Source organism: Carya illinoinensis, chromosome 5 (genome assembly GCF_018687715.1).
Source record: "Carya illinoinensis cultivar Pawnee chromosome 5, C.illinoinensisPawnee_v1, whole genome shotgun sequence".
Classification (NCBI taxonomy): Eukaryota; Viridiplantae; Streptophyta; class Magnoliopsida; order Fagales; family Juglandaceae; genus Carya; species Carya illinoinensis.
The window spans coordinates 24,197,331-24,218,858 of record NC_056756.1 but is presented as its reverse complement, the minus strand read 5'-3'; the positions used below and the strand labels follow the sequence as shown (position 1 = coordinate 24,218,858).

Genomic DNA, 21,528 nt, shown 5'->3' with positions numbered 1-21,528 from the left:
TGGGCCTGGAAGAATATTATTCTCAAGTGATGGGCATATGTGAAGAACTCAAAATATATCAACCCATCACTTCTGATGTTCCAAGTATGCTAAAGCAACGGGAAGATTTTAATATTGTTTGCTTTCTTGTTGGCTTAAAACCGGAGTATGAGTCAGTGCGTTCTCAAATTTTGGCAAGTCCACAGGTTCCCTCATTTCCTGATATATTCTCCCGACTTCAGCGAGCTACATTGTCTTCTGATCAGAGTAATGAGAGATCTGCTTTAACTGCTTCCTATGTTGCTCCTGCTGGGCGTGGAGATCGGAGTGGTAGAGGTGCACGTGGGGGTGCACGTGGAGGACGTGATACCAGAGATAATCACACTCGAGGTCGTGAATCTCGTAAGTGCACCCATTGTGGTCGCACTAACCACTCAGTGGATTATTGTTGGGATCTACATGGTAGACCATCTGGGTCTGCTAATCAAGCCACTTTCCAAGATGATCCACAGTCAACGAGCTCCAACCCATCTTTAGATATGATTAGCATATCAAAGGATGAGTATGAGCGGTTTTTGGGTCACACAGGGGCTTCATCTTCCACAGCTACTCTTACCCACTCAGGTATAGCATCTGGATGTCTTGTCTCATCCACTCAAGGTCCATGGATCATTGATTCAGGAGCTAATGAACATTTGACCGGTTTGTCTTCTGCCTTGTCTAAGTTAAATACTGTACCATCTGTAAAAAGTGTCACTCTTGCTAATGGTTCTCTTGCTAAAGTTACAGGCATTGGATCCACTAAACTCACTGACTCCATATCCTTGTCATCTGTCCTACATGCTCTGAGTTTTCCTTTTAGTGTGTTGTCTATTAGTAAGATTACTCAAAATCTACAATGTTCAGTGACTTTTTATTAGGGGTGAGTTCGGTCCGGTCCGGTCCGGTTTTGTGGACCGGACCGGACCTATTCGGTCCAGGGTTTTCCCACCCTGGACCAGACCGAACTCCATCAAGACCGGTCCGGTCCGGTCCGGTCGGTCCATTCGGTCTAAGGTTGACTTTTTTTTTTTTTTATTATCTAATGACATTTTTTTTAATATTTATGTAATTATATTGTAATATATTTAATATATATACATATAGTATTATATATATATTAGTAATATGCTAATACTATTAGTCTAGTAGTAATAATACTATAACTAATAACTATATGTAATAATAGTAATAGTGATAACTATATATTTATATAATATGCTAATATTTAATGACCTTTTTTTTAATATTTATGTAATTATATTGTAATATATTTAATATATATACATATAGTATACTATTATATATATTAGTAATATGCTAATACTATTATATAAATAATATATATAAATAATATTTATTTTTTTTTATTTCTATTCGGTCTGGTCCGGTCCGGTCCGGGGTGAAAAACTCCCGGACCGGGACCGGACCGAATTTTTTCGGTCCCTTAAAAATGGGACCGGACCGGACCGGACCCAATTCGGTCCAGTCCGGTCCGGTCCAAACAGTGCCGGTCCGGTCGGTTTTGCCGGTCCGGACCGGCCGATGCTCACCCCTACTTTTTATCCCTCTTCATGTGTTTCTCAGAATCTCAAGACGGGGAACAAGATTGGTACGGGGCATGAAGCTGGTGGTCTGTATTACCTTGATGTTCAACAGTCACCCACTCGAGCCCTTACAACCCCCTCATCATCTGCTTTTGAATGGCACTGTCGCCTAGGTCACCCCTCACTTTCTCTTTTGAAGTGTCAAATTAGGAACTTGGGAAGTGTGTCTCCCTTTTCTTGTGAAGCGTGTCAACTTAGTAAACACCATCGTGTGTCTTTTGTTCCTCGTATTGATAAACGAGCGTCGAGTCCTTTTGAATTGGTTCACTCTGATATATGGGGACCAATCAACATTGAATCAAACAAGTTTCAATATTTTATTACATTTGTTGATGACTACTCTCGTGTGACATGGTTGTTTTTTATGAAGGCCAGATCTGAACTTCTTTCCATATTTCAAGTGTTCTGGAAACAAATTAAAACTCAATTTAACAAAAAGGTTCAGATTTTGCGTTCTGATAATGCTAGAGAATATCTATCTAGTGCCTTTACTACTTACCTAAGTGAAAGGAATTGTTCATCAAACATCATGTTCATATACACCCCAACAGAATGGGGTGGCTGAACGCAAAAACCGGCATTTGTTAGATGTAACCCAAGCACTATTGCTACATATGCATGTTCCTAAACGGTTTTGGAGTGATGGTGTTCTTACTGCTTGTCATCTTATTAATCATATGCCTTCATCAGTTCTTAATGGTTCATCTCCCTTCTCTGTCTTGTTTCCATAATCTTCACCTTTTTCTCTTCCACCAAAAATCTTTGGATGTGTTTGCTTTGTTCAAAACCTTGGTCCAGGCTTTGATAAACTTGACCCCCATTCTACCAAGTCTCTTTGTTGGTTATTCCCGGACTCAAAAAGGATATCGCTGCTATAGTCCTGCTCTTAGATGCTATTTCACGAGTGCTGATGTTACCTTCTTTGAGTCCATACCCTATTTTTCAAATACATCTTCGAGTGTTGAGTGTGATCCTCTACCATTACCTACTCTTACATTATCTCCCTCACACTCACCCAACCTTACCCAACCTTCCCCAGTTCCTTTACAGGTTTACTCACGTCGTTTGCGGCTGCCGGCTCCCATGCCCCAACCAGTCGTGCCTCCATCTTCAGATCCTGAGTTGCCCTGTACTTCGGACTCTCTACCTATTGCTCTTCGCAAAGGTAAACGTTCTTGTGTTACTCAACATTCTATTAGTCAATTTGTTTCATATCATGCCTTATCCCCTTCATTCTCATGTTTTACATCTCAAGTTTCAAAACTCTCTATTCCTAAGACACTTCAGGATGCATTATCTGATCCGGGATGGAGGACAGCTATGGAAAATGAAATGGATGCTCTTCATCATAACGGCACATGGGATCTTGTTCCACTACCACCTAATAAACAACTTGTTGGCTGTAAATGGGTATACAATATCAAATTTCATCCTAATGGTTCTGTAGAACGTCTGAAAGCCTGCTTGGTTGCAAAGGGCTACACTCAAACCTATGGCATTGACTACGAAGAGACGTTCTCTCCAGTTGCCAAAATCTCTTCTGTTCGAGTGCTAATCTCTCTTGCTGCTAATTTAGACTGGCCCTTATTTCAGTTGGATGTAAAAATGCATTCCTCCATGGTGACTTGCATGAGAAAGTTTATATGGAGCAACCACCTGGGTTTGTTGCTCAGGGACAGTATCGAGGTACTGTATGCAAGTTGAAAAAGGCATTATACGGTTTAAAACAATCTCCTCGAGCATGGTTTGAAAGGTTCTCTGATGCTGTATTGACATTTGGTCTTCACAGATGCCAAACAGATCACTCGGTATTTTACTTGCATAGTGATGCAGGTCACATTTTGTTGGTTGTATACGTGGATGATATTGTAATTACTGGGAGTGACTCTGCTGGAATTATTAGACTAAAACAATTTTTACATGATCAGTTTCAGACGAAAGACTTGGGCAAGCTTAGATATTTCCTTGGAATTGAAGTCAGTATATCTAAAGAGGGCATCAACCTATCTCAGAGGAAATATTTACTTGATCTTTTGGAAGAAACTGGCATGTTGGGTGCACGACCTATTGACACCCCTATGGATCCCAATCGTAAATTTTTGAAAGAAGAAAGGGAGTTGTTTAGAGATCCAGGTATGTATCAAAGACTTGTTGGGAAATTGAACTATCTTACCATCACTAGACCAGACATCTCTTATGCAGTGAGTGTACTGAGTCAATTTTTACAAACGCCTAGGATCTCACATTGGGATGCTGTAGTTCATATTCTTCGTTATCTCAAGCGAGCACCTGGCCTTGGAATACTATATCGACCAAATGGACATCTTAGAGTTGAAGCATTTTCAGATGCTGATTGGGCAAGATCTCCTTCAGATAGAAGATCTACTACGGGATATTGTACCTTTGTAGGAGGTAACTTGGTTACATGGAAGAGTAAGAAACATACAGTAGTAGCTCGTTCTAGTGCGGAAGCTGAATACAGGGCAATGGCACATACTACTAGTGAGCTGACATGGTTACAACATTTTCTTCAAGAGATTGGGTTTCCAGCTCCTATCCCTCTCCAGCTATTTTGTGATAATCAAGCTGCACTGCACATTGCCTCTAACCCTGTGTTTCATGAGAGGACTAAACATATAGAAATTGATTGACACTTCATTCGAGATAAGATACTAAGTGGTGACATTGCTACATCTTTTGTGAAGTCCGCAGATCAACTCGCAGATGTGTTTACTAAATCCTTGTGTTGGAGTCAATTAAAACCTATTTGTTTCAAGCTAGGTTTATATGATGTATATGCCCCAGCTTGAGGGGGAGTGTTAGAATATATTGTCTATAATGTATTTGTATAAGGGTATATGGGTCTCTTGTATTTAGGGTATATATATACTTGTATGTACACTCTGAATAAAGTGAATTTATTTTCATCAAATCTATTCTACAGGTTTCATTCTCTTTCTACTAACAGATGATTGTTTCCGCTTTCTCAGCGTTTGGTCTTCAAGGTAAGGGAAATTTCCTCACCTCTCCCTGGTTGGTTGACTCTATGACTTCCAATCATATGACTGGAAATGCCGATGCTTTACATGATGTTTGTAAATATAAGGGTGACCAGAACATTTAAATAGCCAATGGTAATACTCTTCCTATCACTACAATTGGAACTCTAGGGCCCTCTTTCAACAATGTATTTGTGTCACCAAAATTATCTAAGAATTTCATTTTTGTTGGACAGCTTGTAGATAATAATTGTGAGATTCATTTTGATCATAGTAGTTGTTGTGTGCAGGATCAAGTGTCGGGGAACGTGATCGCGAAAGGGCCTAAAGTGGGATGTCTATTTCCTCTTCAATTTTCCAATTCTAGTTTTTATTCCTTTGTTTGTACTGTAGTTACTAATAATAGTGATGTTTGGCATAAAAATTGGGATATCTCAATTCTTCTATTTTGCATCATCTTATGCAACAAGGTCATTTGGGGAATAAAAATTCCGTTTTTATTGTATCTTCTGATTGTAGCTCTTGTAAACTTGGTACATGCAAATCTTTACCTTTTCCTTTACATGGTAGTTGTGCTTCTACATATTTTGAGATAATTCATACTGATGTATGGGGAGTGAGTCTCGTTCTTTTACATGCTCAATAAAAGTATTTTGTGACCTTCATTGATGACTATAGTTGTTTCAGTTGGATATATTTTCTTCGATCAAAAGCTGATGTGTTTTCCACTTTTCAAGCTTTTGTTGTGTTTGTTGAGACTCAATTTTCTGCTTGTATTAAAACACTACTTTCTAACTCTGGGGGGGAATATGTCTCATGAGTTTTAGGATTTTCTCAAAACTTAGGGTATTCTCTCTCAACGCTCATATCCTTGCACCCCTGAACAGAATGGGGTTGCTGAGCGTAAGAATCGTCATCCTTTGGATGTTGTTCGTACTTTGTTGATTGAATCTTCTGTGCCTCCTCATTTTTGGGTAGAAGCCTTATCTACAACTGTGTACTTCATTAATCATTTACCCCCTCCAAATTTACAATTTGACTCTCCATATCACAAGCTTTCTGCTCAGGCAGCTCGGTGTGCTTTTCTTGGGTATATTAATGTTCATAAAAGGTTTGTGTTATGATGCAGATGCTCACAAACTCCGTGTCTCTTGAAATGTGGTTTTCTTCTGAAAACCAATATTTCTTCCAGTCTTGCGTTTCACATGATTCTACTTCTGCTCAGTTGCCTATTTTTTATGATGTGTCTTGTACTCTTGAACATTTGAAGTCAAGGCTTTTGTATCAACGACGTCGTCCACAGTCTCTGATGCTCCTTCCTGTCACAATATCGACGTTTGATCCCATCCCAACTAAACCTCAACGATCATCTTGAGTTTCAGGTACCCGGACAAGTATGGGTTCGTACATATTGCCCATCAGGCTACTCTTGATACTACTTCTATGCGCAAGTCTTATTCTCAAGCTGCTGCTTGAACTCATTGGAGGCAAGCTATGCAAGATGAACTTCAGGCTTTTCAGGATAACCACACTTGAGACATCGTCCCATGTCCTGATGGCGTAAAACTCATAGGCTGCAAATGGGTGTACACTATTAAACTTTGGCCAAATGGTAATATTGAAAGATATAAGGCCCATTTAAGTGGCCCTTGGAAATTGTCAAAAGTATGGACTTGATTATGAAGAGACCTTTGCACCCGCTTCCAAAATAACTACTATACGTACTCTTCTCGCCATTGCTGCTTCCAAAGGCGGAGATGGATGTGAAAAATGCATTCTTACATGGGGGTTTGAAGGAAGAAATCTATATGTCTCCTCCACCTGGTATGTTCAATTCATCATCTACTGAGGTTTGTCAGTTGAAGCGGTCTTTCTATGGCTCAAAGAAGGCACCGTGTGCATGGTTTGAGAAGTTTCGTACCACTCTTCTTGATTTTCATTTTCGAAGTCAGTTTGATTCTTCTCTCTATATTCAAAGAACTGCCATTGGACTTCTTGTTCTTTTAGTATATGTCGATGATATAGTTATCACAGGTTCTGATTCTCACCTGATTGAGCAACTACAGCAGCATCCCAAAACTACCTTTCATATAAAAGACCTTGGTCCACTTCAGTATTTTCTTGGTCTTGAGGTACATTCTTGTTACCCAAGAGATTCTCACCTTGGCTGGGATTCAATCTGGAAACTCAGTACTTACACCTATGGAGGTCAATTTAAAGCTTTGTCGGGATGAGGGCGACCTGTTATCTGATCCATCTCTGTATCGGCACTTAGTAGGGAGTGTAGAGCAAAGGAAAGCTGAAATTTTTCTCAAAATTTGTTCTCTCTCGACATCAAGACTAAGTAGGATTTTTTTAGAAGCTTCCACACGGTTCAGGTAGACCCTATCCTAGAAGATCTGTTAAAAGATATGTTGGTTAACCAGAGTAAGTCTGCAGTTTGTAGGAGATTAAACTTGTTTGAAAGCAATTTTGAGTAAAAATTTGATCGCGTGTTTTTCTATATGTTAATATCAAAATTTGTTTTCAAAATTGGTATGACTCAATTGAGATCCTTTCAAAATTGCCTAATCAAATTGTGTAGTCCAATTCAAAGAAAGATAAGACACAACATTAAATGCTAAAGTGGGATAGTCTATACAGCCCAAAAATCCTCGATGGAATGGCATTAAATGTTTCATGGTCAACATGATGTGTCTGTGTATATCTCCCTCCACAATTAAACCATCCAATTCGACCAAGTAATTGGAGAGAATCTCTACTCAAAATACCGATTAGAATAAAAGAACAAAGCAGTTGAAGTCAATTATTGAAAAACTTATACATGCAGTGCAAAAATGAAACAAATTGGTTTCCTTGATCACATCATACACATTATCATAGAATTTATGAGTAATGCATTTTATATGTGGCGTAATTGTAACATATGTGGTTAAGGTAAGAGTTTAGCCCTTGCAGAAAACTCTGCAGCGCTGTGACCTTAAAGGGGGTTGCTGTTTGGACTATTTCAAGGGGCTGTAATAAGAATTTAAGACCCATGGTTTAACCCCAATGAGCCAGCCCCAAGCCTTCTATTAATCAATATGCAGATAATATGTTGTTGATGAGGAACCTTTTATTACTTCTTTGGTGTTCCACTATGATATGGCTAAACTAGAACTTGTAACATTAGACGCTCCCTTAACAAGATGGCTTGTGCACTCACACAGAGACACGTCCCAAATAGACATGCACAAAACACCCCAATAATTTTCAGCTATGATAACTGTCGTTATCAGGAAGAAAAAAGCATTTAAATTTGCAATTTTGAAGAAAGTGAGAAGTCTATCATGCTGGCCTTCATTTCGTATGTTCCTATAGAATCTACAAATATCTTTCATCAAGTGCAGTAGATGCATATATGCAAGCATTATAAGAACACATACCTTGTCAACATTTGCTCAACCAAAATGCCACCAAATATCTATTCTTGTACCACCCACAAAAACATAGATTATAAAAGAAATTTCAAGTGGTTAATGGGGCTCTTACCTCAAGATAAAAATTAACGTATTAGCAATATAAGCAACCAATTCCCTGAAAAGGAAATGAAGAACATAGTCAAGGTGAAAACTGTGTCAGTTCACTTATGAATCAAACATTCCAAATACCTATCAAGAAACAAATGCAACCGTTTTAAGACATTCTAGTGGCATGGTGTCTTTGGCTAGCATTTACAGATTAGTTTGAAGAAATCTTCTTTATTTGGGGTCTTGGACATTAAAATGACTTTAACAAAAGATAATATGTTGTTGATATAATGATTTGCTACTTATAACAAAAGAAAAAACACAAGTTATAACTGTTTGTGTAGGGGCGCCTGCCTGAGTTTTTAATGTCAATGAATCATTCTTCTATTCAATTCTTCTTTCCTTATTTTCACCTTTTCTTAATTTACTTAGGCTAGTACAATTAGCATATTTGACAGAGTATAGTTTCCATATAGGCTAGAATCATTCGGGAATTACATTCTTTCCATGTATAGCATTCTTGTAAAGCTTATATAATATATAGATCACTCAAGGCCAAATTGATTCGGTCATTTACCCAATATTTTGACATGGTATCAAGAGCTAACTGCTAATTTGTTCCTTGAATTTTTTTTTTTCTTCTCTTCTCGGTTTCGGAGGTGCCTCTCGTGTGTTTCGGTTAGGTCTGTGTGGTCCTGTGGTGCACCTGTGATTTTTTTTTTCTTTTCCCCTCATTTCTTTCTAGTGGTTCTGTTCTGGGTTTCTCGACAACTCTGTGGCTTGGTGGCAGTCGGCACAACCTTCCCTTGGTGGTTCTGGTGTCTCTCTGGCTTGGTTACTCTCATAACAGTGCTTTGTTCCTCTCGGCACAGTAGTCTCGGAACAATATTCTGCAGGTTGTGGGTATTTTCTCGTAAAGTTTTTTTTCGGTTTTGTGGGCATTTTGTTTGCTTCTCGGCAGTTTCCTTTTGGTTATTTTTTGGCTCGATTTTCATTTATTTACAATGGACTCCACACCTATGTGTGCCAAGTTTACGGGCAACAATTATTCTAAGTGGACTTTTCAATTTGAACTTTTCCTCAATGGAAAAGATCATTGGGGTCATATTGATGGCACGGATTGTGCACCCAATCTTGATAAATCCAAGGATTCAACGTCTTCTCCACCATGGGCTGTGTTTGATGCTTAGATTATGTCTTGGCTTCTTGGCTCGGTTGAGCCACATACTTGCGGCCTCATCGTACCGCTCAATCCATGTGGACTTACTTAAAGAAAGTATATCATCAAGATAACAGTGCTCGTCATTTTCAATTAGAGCATGCGATTTCCATGTTTCAACATGACAATCGTTCCATCCAAGACTATTATTCGACGTTTCTGACTCTTTGGAACGAATATTATGATCCGGTTACCGCGGATGTTCATGTTGCTTCTCTTTCCATTATTCAACATCTTCACAAGATTAGTCTTCGTGATCAATTTCTTATGAAACTCCGACCCAAGTATGAATCTGTTCACTCTTCTCTATTGAATCGCTCTCATGTTCCTTCTCTTGATGTTTGTTTTGGTGAGTTACTTCGTGAAAAACAACGGCTTGGTACTCAAGTTACTCTGGAGCAATCTCATGGTAGTTCAGGGTCAGCCCCTATGGATTATGTTGCTCAACGACGAGGACCGTCTGTGCATTCTAGCACCTTGCAGTGTTTTTGTTGCAAGGAATGTGGGCATATTGCTGCTAATTGTTCCAAGAAATATCTAGAATGAGAGTATAATTTGTATGAATAATTCTCATTAATTCATAACATAGGTACAAGGCAGTATAAATAGATTATAGCAGAATAAAAAAGGAAAGAATAAATTAGGAAAGAATAAATTAAATGCTAACTTCTAAGGAAACTAAATCTCCTAGAATATTCACATATTTACAATCAATATCTGTTAGAATACAGCAGAGTTGATTAGGCAGATTTTGGAAACTTTCCAACACCCCCCCTCAAGCTGGTTTGAAAATGTCTTTCATAGCCAGCTTGCTGATTAAGTTTTCAAACTATTTCTTCGACAGTCCCTTTGTAAGTATGTCTACTACTTGCTCAGCTGTAGAAATATAGGGCAAACAAATAACCCCACTAGCTATTTTCTCCCTGATAAAATGCTTGTCCACCTCCACATGTTTTGTTCTATCATGAAGAACTGGATTGTGAGCAATAGCTGTTGCAGCTTTATTATCACAATGCAATTTCATTGGTAATGAACTAGCAACTTTCAACTCTTCCAACAATCTTTTAATCCACAATGCTTCACAAATTCCATGAGCAATAGCCCTAAACTCAGCACTACTCCTTGCCACCACATTTTGTTTCTTGCTATGCCATGTTACTAAATTTCATCCAACAAATGTGCAATAGCTAGAAGTTGATCTCCTATCAATGACACTTCCAGCCCAATCTGCATTAGTGTATATTTCCACTTGTAACCTCCCATGACCTCCAAACAATAAGCCTTTACCCGGAGTCTCCTTTAGGTACCTTAGGATTTTGTATACAGCATCAAAATGTTCAGGTCCTGGTGAGTGCATAAATTGGCTTACCACACTTGTTGCAAAAGCTATGTCAGGCTGAGTATGAGAGAGATACAGGAGTTTCCCTACCAATCTTTGGTATTGTTCTCTATTGATTACTTCTTTAGGTTTAGCTGGTTGAAGTCTTAGATTTGGCTCTATAGGTGTTTCTGCAGCTGTACACCCTAATAAATTTGTTTTTCCAAGTAAATCAAGAATACATTTTCGTTGGGAAACAAATATACCTTTCTTTGACCTTGCAAACTCCATGCCAAGAAAATATTTCAAGTTACCTAAGTCTTCGATTTCAAACTCTTTAGCAATCTCTCAATTTCATTGTTGTCATCCCCTGTCAGAATAAAATCAGCATAGACAATAAGTATAGCTACTTTGCCTTCACCAGTGTGTCTATAGAACATAGTGTGGTCAGCTTGACCTTGGCAGTAGCCGTGACTCTTTATCGCCTTCCCAAAGCATTCAAACTAAGCTCTAGGAGATTGCTTGAGTCCATACAAAGACTACCTCAATCTGCACACCTTCCCCTTGCCTTCTTTGCCTTCAAATCCTGATGGCTGATCTATAAAAACTTCCTCCTCTAGGTCTCCATTTAAGAAGGCATTCTTCGCATCTAATTGATACAAGGGCCAGTTGGAATGGACTGCTAGGGATAGTTACACATGGATTGAGTTCATCTTGGCTACGGGAGCAAAAGTTTCCTGGTAGTCAATTCCATATGTTTGAGTGAACCCCTTTACCACAAGTCTTGCTTTGTACCTCTCCACACAACCATCAGCCTTGAATTTGACTATAAATACCCATTTACAGCCCACAGTCTTCTTCCCCCTGGTAAATCACCAATTTCCCAAGTGTCATTAGCAATTAGTGCATTCATCTCTTCTTGAACAGCCAATCTCCATTCCGGGTGATCCAAGGCTTCTTGAACTGTTCTTGGAATAAACATATGAGAAAAATTGGATGTAAAGGCCTTATGGGTATTGGAGAGTCTATGATAGGATAGATATTTGGCAATAGGATGTATGGTGTAGGTTCTAACTCCTTTCTTAAGGGCTATAGGTAAATCTAGATCAGAAAAAATTGTCAACAAAATTCTAGAGGTGATGATGATTGGCTTTGCTCTGGATTGGAAGAAGGATTTCTATTATTATGACGATCTCTTCTTCTAGTATAAACACGAAGTTCAGATGAGATAATCTCTGGTAGTATTTCTCCCCCTAGTTGTGAATCACTTATGCCTTGTACAGGTAGACTCAGATTTCCATTATTTTCACTAAATAAATTTTCTGTTTTTTGACCTTCTAAAGGAGTATGGATGTACATGTCAATGTCAATGAAAACATTAGGAAAAATATTAGAATTTTGCCAAAACTCATCTTCACTCTTCTCTTTCTCCCCCTGAAGATAGTTATGGCTAAAATAAGGCTGTTTTTCAAGGAAAAAAAATCCATACTGATGTGAGTTTTCTTTGTAATAGGGTTAAAATATTTGTTCCCTCTTATTAGGAGCATATAAGAGGAAAATACATTTTTCTGCCCTAGGGTCAAGTTTGGACCGAAGATGGGTTGGTATATAAACAAAAACAGTGCACCCAAAAACTTTTAATTGTAAATCTGATGTTACTCGACAAGTAGGGAAAAACTCCTTTAGGCAAGCTAAAGGAGTGATGTATTTCAAAACACGAGTAAGCATCCTATTAATGAGATAACAAGCAGTCAAAATAGCATCACCCCATAAATATTTAGGAACATGCATAGAAAAGATTAGGGCACGTGCAACCTCTAATAAATGATGATTTTTTTGCTCTGCAATAACATTTTGTTGTGGGATGTCACGACAAGTAGATTCATGTTGAACGCCTTTTTCAGACAAAAAAGTTCCTAAACATTTGTTGTGAAGTATTCAGTACCATTATCAGTTCTAAGGATACTTATTTGTGTTTGGAACTAATTTTCAACCATATGATAAAAATCCTTGAATAATTTTTCAACTTCAGATTTATCACTCATCAAATACACCCAACACAACCCTGTATAATTGTCAATAAATGTCACAAAACATTTTTTTCCAGATGCAGTAGTGATTTTTTAGGGATCCCAAACATCACTATGAATTAAATAAAGAGGTTTTGAAGCATGATAACCATTTGATTGATAGGTGTTCAGATGACTCTTGGATAGATGACAAGTATCACAATGAAGAGAGTTGCAATCAACAATTTTAAATAAGCTGGGAAACAAATGTTTTAGATAGAGAAAACTAGGATATCCAAGTTTAAGATGCCAAAGCATAATTTGTTCTTGTACAGGCATAGAACAAGTACTAATACTACTCAAACCCTAAGCTCGTTTAATGTTGAATAGGGTTTCATCAAAATAATAGAGTCCATCAATCATCCTAGCACTAACAATCATCCTCCCTGAGAGTTGGTCCTAAAATTCACAATGGGAATCAAAGAAAATGACACAACAGTTAGAATTCCGTGAGAGTTTACTAACAGACAACAAATTACAAGCAAGTTTAGGGGACAGATTTTAGTTCAATTTTCTCAGAGATTTGGACAGAACCTGTTCCTGCAATGGATGAGAAACTTCCATCTGCAATTCTGACTTTTTTCTTACCAGGACAAGGGTAATAAGATTGAAAAATTTGTGAAGTACTCGTCATATAGTCGGATGCACAAGAATCAATAATCCATGGTGCAATAGTTAAGCCACAAGAGTAGGTACTAGGAGTATTACCTGTTTGGGCCAAGGAACCAGTAGGAGGACCGGATGTAGGAGTGGATTTCAGCAATTGAAGAAGATGATCCACCTGCTCAACACTTAGGAAATTAGCCTTTGCTTCATTGGCTCTGGGGCTATATAGTTGCTGCTAGAGGTTCCAGATTTGCTAATCTTCCAGTTTGCAGGCTTTCCATGGAGTTTCCAGCAAGTCTCTCGAGTGTGGTGTGGTTTATTGCAATAATCACACCATACTCGAGGCTTATCTTCAAACCCCCTTTGGTTAGAATAGGACCCGCTGTGCAGAAATATTGGCAGTTGACAGATTTGTACTAGTAGCACAATAAGGAGCAGGGTTGGCAGCAACTAATGCAGAGTTCTCCACAGTTTCATCCTTCTTTTTTTTCATCATGACATTCCGATGACAATCTTCTCTTCGCAGCTCCGAAAATACCTCTCCAAGTGGAGGTAATGGCTATCTCCCTAGAATCCTTCCCCTAACTTCATCAAATTCATTATTAAGTCCAGCCAAGAATTTAAATATTCTAGCATTCTCCACCATCTTCTTATTATGATTGCAATCATCAAAATTTTTCCATTCATAATCATTGAATAAGTCTAAATCCATCCAAAGTCCCTTAAGAACATTGAAATACTTGGTCACACTGCCTTCTTCTTGGTGAGTATCTCCTCTACCTCGAATATACATCCTGACTAATTGTAACCATTGTAGGAAGTTAACCTCATTTAGTCGTATGTTTGTAATTTGGACAGAGTATGGTTCAGAATGGGTAGGTTTTGGTTCTAGCTTGTTTTTAAATTTGGCCTTGTTTGAAGTATCAGACATGGTAAAAGGCTTGGCAGCAACAGAAAAGGGAATAGAATTTTTATATGAATCATAAATGGAACCTTGCTCTTGATACCATCTAGAATGAGAGAATAATTTGTAGGAATAATTCTCATTAATTCGTAACATAGGTACAAGACAGTATAAATAGATTACTGCAGAAGGAAAAAGGAAAGAATAAATTTAATCCTAACTTCTAAGGAAACTAAATCTCCTAGAATATTCACACATTTATAGCCAATATCTCCTAGAATACAGCAGAGTTGACTAGGCGGATTTTGGAAACTTTCCAACAAAATACTGCTCTTATTGTAAGAAGAAGGGTCACATTATCATAGAATGTCGTCTCTGCCCGCCCCCAGAACCATTAGGCCCAAGCATTTCAAACTTCTATTGTTGTACCCTCAGCAGCAACTTCTGTGGCCCATGACTCTTCTTCAGGTGACCCCTCTGTTCTTGCACCTCTTGCAACGAATTACTGCACACCCAAAATGGTGCAACAAATGCTAATTTTGGCATTATCAGTAATGGGGTTCCAAGGTAACAATTCTACTAAACTCTAGTACGTGGACTCGGGGGCCTCTAATCACATGACGAATAATCCCACTACTTTGTGTCATGTTCGACCCTATGCTGGTCAATCTGCTATTCAGACTGCCAATGGAAATTCTTTGCCAATAGCTGCTATCGGAGATGCATCTTCTAAGTTCACTTATGTGTTTCTTGCTCCTCAACTTTCCACGAATCTCATTTCTGTTGGTCAATTAGTTGATAATAATTGTGTTGTTAATTGTTATAGTGATGGTTGTGTTGTACAGGACCAGGTAACGAGGGGGCCGATCACGAAGGGACCTAAAGTGGGGCGCTTGTTTCCACTACTTTGCCTGTTCCAGCACTTTCTCCAATTTCTTCTATTAAGTCTTTTGCTTAGGGGTGGGCAACGGGGGCCCGCCCCGTTCTACCCCGCCCCCGTCCGCCCCGCCTCCGCATGGGCGAACGGGGTACCCCGCACCGCACATGCCGGGGCGGGGTCCCCCGCCCCGCATGAAAAACACTAAGTGGGGGCGGGGGGCGGGCAGGGCTCAACCCCGCCCCGCTTTTCCCCCGCCCCGCATTTTATATTTATATTTATAAATATATATATTTTATATTTATAAATATATATTTTTATTTTACAAATTGTATATATATATATATAATATTACAATTTGTTAAGTCCCACATTGCTCAAGTAAGACTCTTGTATGGCCTTAGAGTTCTATATAAATGAGGCTTAGGGTGCCCATGGCATATGCAAGCTTGTGATGAACAAGTCTCACTCTCTTGTGATTCTTGTGAACAAGTTTAACAAATTTAAAAATTAGTAACATAATTTTTATGTTATTAGTTTTTAAATTATTATTATATATATAAATTTTAATTTAAGATTTAATTATATAATAATTTGGGTCTAAAAATAATATTTTTAGACACAAAAAATTTTTTTAAGCCCATTGAAATATGGGATTTTTGAAGTGGGCGGGGGGCGGGGAGGATGGGGTGTTCGCCCCGCCCCCACCTCACGGGGGCGGGGTGCTGGATGAAATTTCATCCCCCGCATCATGTGGGGGCGGGGTGCAGGGAAGGGGTGCACCCGCCCCGCATGATGCGGGTAGCACCCCTACTTTTGCTTGTAATAATATTCAAGATCTTAGTATGATGTGACATCGTCGTTTAGGTCATCCCAATACTTAGATCTTATCCCATGTATTGAACTCTGGTTTACTTGGTAATAAAGAACATTCTTCTTTATCTCTTGAGTGGGCTTCTTGCAACCTTGGCAAAAGGTAAACCCTTCCCTTCCCTTTGCATGCTAGTAGAGCCTCTCACTGCTTTAATCTTATCAATAGTAATGTTTAGGGACGTTCCCCCTTTTGTTCACATGAAAAATTTAAATATTATGTGACTTTTATTGATAATCATAGCAGATTTACTTGGGTCTACTTTATTCGCTCTAAATCTGAGGTTTTTCATACTTTCACTGAGTTTTTCGTATGTAATCAATTTTTTGCTTCTATTAAGACATTACTCACAAATTCCGATGGTGAATATTTGTCTACTGAGTTTAAGGTATTCTTAACTTCTAAAGGTATTATTCATCAACATTCATGTCCCGCTACTCCACAATAGAATGGAATCGACAAACACAAAAATCGTCATCTCCTAGATGTGGTACATACCCTCTTGTTAGAATCCTCTGTTTCATCCATGTTCTGGGTTGAGGCTCTGAAAACTACTACTCACTTGATCAATCATTTAACCTCCCAAGTCCTACATATGGAGTCTCCCTATTTCCACTTATTTGCTAAGCAACCTAGTTACGATAACCTCCATACCTTTGATTGTGTATGTTTTGTTCATTTACCTCTTCATGAGTGAAATAAATTATCTGCTCAATCTGTTCAATGTGCATTCTTGGGATATAATGTGTCAAAATGTATTTGTTTGCTATGATCCTACATTACATCATACACACATTTTTAGGAATGTTATTTTCTTTGAAAATCAACATTTCTTTCATGTGTCCTCTGTGCCCTCCTCTTCTATTGTGTTCCTTCCCTTCTTTGAGCAGCAGTTCTCGAATCTTCATCAAGTCCGTTCTCACTTTAAACCAAGTATTGTGTATACAAGACACTTCCGCCTAAGTCTCTTACGGTGGCTCACCCGATAACTGATCGTACCACGCTCCAAATCCAGTCAGTTGCAGTACCTCCAAAGCCTTTGGTACATCGTTCTCCTCGAGTTTCTGTACTCTCGGATAGGTAAGGGTTTCCTTCCCCTAGTTTTGGCAATTCTATTTCAGCACTTACAGCTACATTGTCCAATTTTGATATTCTCACATCCTACTCATGCTGCCAAGCATGATTGTTGGCGACAAGCTATGCAGGAAAAAATCGCCGCTCTAGAGGCCAATCACACATGGGACATTGAGCCTTGTCCTCCCACCATTGTTCCTCTAGGTTGCAAATGGGTTTACTCAGTCAAGGTCCGGTCTGATGGAAGTTTGGATCGTTACAAAGCTCGGCTTGTTGCACTTGGGAATAGTTAGAAATATGGTGTCAATTATGAAGAGACCTTTGCTCCTATGGCTAAGATGACTAGTATTCGTACGATTCTATATCTTGTTGCTTCCAGTGATTGGCCACTACATCATATGGATGTCAAGAATGCTTTTCTTCACGGGGATCTTAAAGAGTATTTATATGAAGCCTCCCCCGGAATTGTTTCCCTCTCCGGCTTCACATGTGTGTAAATTTCATCGCTCTCTTTATGATCTCAAACAAGTTCCGAGGGCCTGGTTTGATGAATTCCGCACCAATTTATTACAATTTTCATTCAAGCAGAGCAAGTATGACACTTCATTGTTTCTTCAGCAATCAGATATGGGTATTGTTGTTATTTTGGTTTATGTTGATGATATTGTGATCACTGGTTCCGATTCTGCTTTACTTGGCCAGCTCAAGACTCATCTCTCAGAGTCCTTTCATATGAAAGATCTTGGGTCTCTCACATATTTTCTTGGTCTTAAGGTGCATCGTAGTCCCTCTGGTATTTCACTCAATCAACATAAGTATGCAAGTGACTTGGTGGCTATAGTTGGACTACAGGAGGCTATCTCTGTTGATAATCCCATGGAATTAAATGTCAAGTTTCGCAAAGAGGAGGTTACTTACTTGCTAATCCCAATTTAAACCGGAAGTTGGTGGGTAGCCTTGTTTATCTCATCATTTACTAGACCGGATATTTCTTTTATTGTACAGCAAGTCAGCCAATTTCTTCAGACTCCTCTATTTGGCTGCTGTCAATAGGATCATACGCTATGTTCAAGGCACTTTTGCCCGTAGCTTATTCTTTCCTCTAGGCAATTCTTCTCGCCTTGCTGCTTATAGCAATGCTAATTGGACTGGTCGTGTGGATACACATCGCTCCATCATTGGTTTGTGTGTTCTTAGGTGATGCATTGATCTCCTAGAAGAGTAAGCAGCAAGACAGTATCTAAGTCATCTACAGAATCTGAGTACCGGGCGATGTCCCTTGCTTGTTCTGAAATTATTTGGCTTCGAGGTTTGCTTGCTGAGCTAGATTTTTCTAAGACCAATCCTACACCTCTACATACCGATAATACGAGTGTTGTTCAGATCACAGCCAATCTTGTCTATCATGAGCACACAAAGCATATTGAAGTTGACTGTCACTCTATCCGTGAAACATTTGAAGTTCGTGTTATCACTCTTCTACATGTTTCCACTGCACTACAAATTGTTGATATCTTCACCAAAACTCTCACTCGCGATCGACATTGCTTCTTAAATAGCAAATCGATGCTTGTTGATCAACCCGCATCAACTTGACGGGGGGGCTGTCAATGGAAAGTTTTGCTGTCCATAATCATTCTTCTATTCAATTCTTCTTTCCTTATTTTCACACTTTCTTAATTTACTTAGGGTTTGTACAGTTAGCATATTTGACAGAATATAGTTTCCATATAGGGCTAGAATCATTCGGGAATTACATTCTTTCCATGTACAGCTATTTCTTTCCATGTATAGCATTCTTGTAAAGCTTATATAATATACACATCACTCAAGGCCAAATTGATTCGGCCATTCACACAATATTTTGACATTTAAGACTTCACTTTTAGCTCTACAATCATGAACTTTCCTTTTCTCTCTCCACCTTGTATGTCTCCCCAACACCATATATCAAGTTTCAATAATTTAGAAGTGAGAATAACCAGTCAATATTTTGAAATACTCCAAGAAATCTCTGAGGCAATAAAACAAACTTTCCAACTATGGTCCCTGACTATAAATCCAGTATTCCATTTACTCTCTCTCTTAATTTTTTATTAATTATTTAGAAACATAAAAATGCATCTACATATACTTCAATAAAATATATCAGAACCATAAGGCATACCAAAAGTGATGCAAGCTTTTTTGGCCATCACCCTTGAAAGCAGTCTTTGCAAATGCAGCATAGAACCTGTCGACAAAATGTAATGTCAACAGAATATCTATTTTCCTATTGGCGATAAAAATTTCTGTGACAAGTCAACTTACATTCCTAGAGTCATCACTGTCAAAATACCAGAAACATCAACCCCCTCTTGACCCTATAAAAAAATTAATTTAAAAAAGGCAGTCAGATTCTGATCCCTTAAAATAGTTCAAGATTATTAATATCAGAACCTGCAGTTGCAATTAAAAAAAATCTTAATCAAGACATGAACTCTCAAAAAGGGATCAACTAACAGATATATTGAAATTGAAGATTTTGTTGCATTTTCAAAAACTTGAAAGATTTAATCACTAATAGCATTCAATTATTCTGTATGTTGAAGTTATAACATCATCATTGAACAAGCAAACACTATGAAAGTGCTTTGTTCACCAGAAGTGTTCCAAAACCAGACTAACACTACAAGAAAGCTTGAAGCTAATTCTGAGTGACGATTCAAGAGAGACCGATCGAAAACCAAACAGTGCCAGGACTGAACCGAGAAGGAAAGATTTAAGAACTCACAGATTGAAAATTTTCTTCAGTAAAAATAAATTGAACGAAGTGTTGAATGCATTTTTCTGCCGCAAACTTTCATCCGATTGTCAATTACCCCCCTCGCAATCTTTAACTCAGCAGAACTCCCCACCCCCAAATTTCAGCTTTCCACCTACTCCCCTCCATTAAATTGGCTAGCGAAGTTGGCTGAAAATCCATTTATATGTGTCGGTGAGAGGTGACTACAAACAAAAAGACAATTTTGGGCCCTCAAATTTGTTACATAATCACTCACTTGCCCCCCCTTTGTCCTCCCAAGTGATCATTAAGGCCACAAAGTCACGACCACCAAGCCTTGTGGACTCAGGATTTTGAACCAAGTGTGTCATGCCATGTCAGAATTTCACCGAGTTTTTATCAACCACATGACACCACCGCTTATTTGCCAAATCCAAATCTTTAACCAAGCATTTTGTCCATGTCTGTGTAATGCAGTGGAGTCTGACTCCCAACTGGTGGTAAATTGGTTCCATGAAGGTGGTGGGGCAAATTGGTCGCAAGGGATTACTGGGATAGCCTGCGCTGACTTGTCAGAACCTTATCATGACTATGAACCACACATATTTTGAAGCCAACCAAGTAGCTGATTGGTAGGCTAAAAGTGGCACTAATGGGACTATTAGAGAGTACCATGACTATGAGTCCATCCCGGAGGCAAGGGCTTGCAGGCCACTGAGAGAGCAGGTATTCCTTCACTACATTGGAGATGAAAGTTCACACAGGGAGTAGGTCTTGGAGGGGGCTTATGGATGGCACATGAAGGGGAAGGACTTCCACTATTAATAAAGGATTGTCGTGTGAAAACTTCAGCAGTTTATTTTTTATTTTTTTCCTTTGATTGTCTTATAGTATATATATATATATATCCTAGGTGTTTAAAGTTATTTTTGTTTAGTGGTCTTTATTTCACACCTTGGCCTGGGCTGTTTATTTAATTGCATGATTCCCCAAGGTGTCGGTCTATAACCACAGTATTCCTCCTTCATGAATGAGGGCTTAATAATAAAATTGGAGTACCGTCTTCTTCTAAAAAAAAAAACAGTTCAATATTTTTGTTTATGTTTAATTCAATAATTACTGCTAGCAATATGAGGTATCAACATATTAAGCTATGAATAACTTAGAGAATAATATATCTGAGCATGCTGAATTTAGCAAAATGATTCTAGATCAAGACTCCAAGCACTCCAACCAACCTCTTGTCATTTGAAACTGAATCCAGAAACCATGTGAATTGTAATTATTGCATGGGATTTTTTCGAACTTCCCACATCAAATTTATATATATATATGGCAAAAAAGCAAACTTCAAAGAAAGTAGTACCCTATGTTCAGCAACTGATACACAAAGAAGTAGTCAACCTACCTTCTTTGTCAAGTGAAGTTTCAATAAACGAACCATCTCTAAAGTATTTATCATTGTATTATGGTGTTGGATGTCATGAATTCAAAAGGCTTAAGCAAAGTAATTAAGTAGGCCACCATGTTTAGTAAGATGGTTCTTTTTTTTTTTTTTTGGGAAAATTTCTCGAAGATATTAATTACCATTAGTACACATCAATAACAAATTAGGTTGGGTTTGAGTGTTGAGAAGTGTTGAGGTATGTTGTGAATAGTAATGAAAAAGTAGGTGAAAAGTAATGATAGAATA

At 38.5% G+C, this 21,528-nt stretch overlaps 1 protein-coding gene across 16 annotated transcripts in view; it reads right to left on the bottom strand.

Moving 5' to 3' along the window:
- Positions 1 to 21,528, bottom strand: part of LOC122309665 (sodium/hydrogen exchanger 7-like) — a 63,767-nt gene that overhangs the window by 22,971 nt on the left and 19,268 nt on the right. For 11 of the 16 annotated variants that reach the window (XM_043123221.1, XM_043123213.1, XM_043123211.1 and 8 more), the window contains 3 exons: positions 19,382 to 19,434; positions 19,239 to 19,304; positions 8,156 to 8,200 (listed from right to left, as the gene is read on the bottom strand). In XM_043123221.1, the coding sequence (XP_042979155.1) occupies positions 8,156 to 8,200; positions 19,239 to 19,304; positions 19,382 to 19,434 (164 nt within the window). The remainder of the gene's footprint in view (positions 1 to 8,155; positions 8,201 to 19,238; positions 19,305 to 19,381; positions 19,435 to 21,528) is intronic. The other 5 variants (XM_043123214.1, XM_043123218.1, XM_043123219.1 and 2 more) reach the window with 2 other exon arrangements.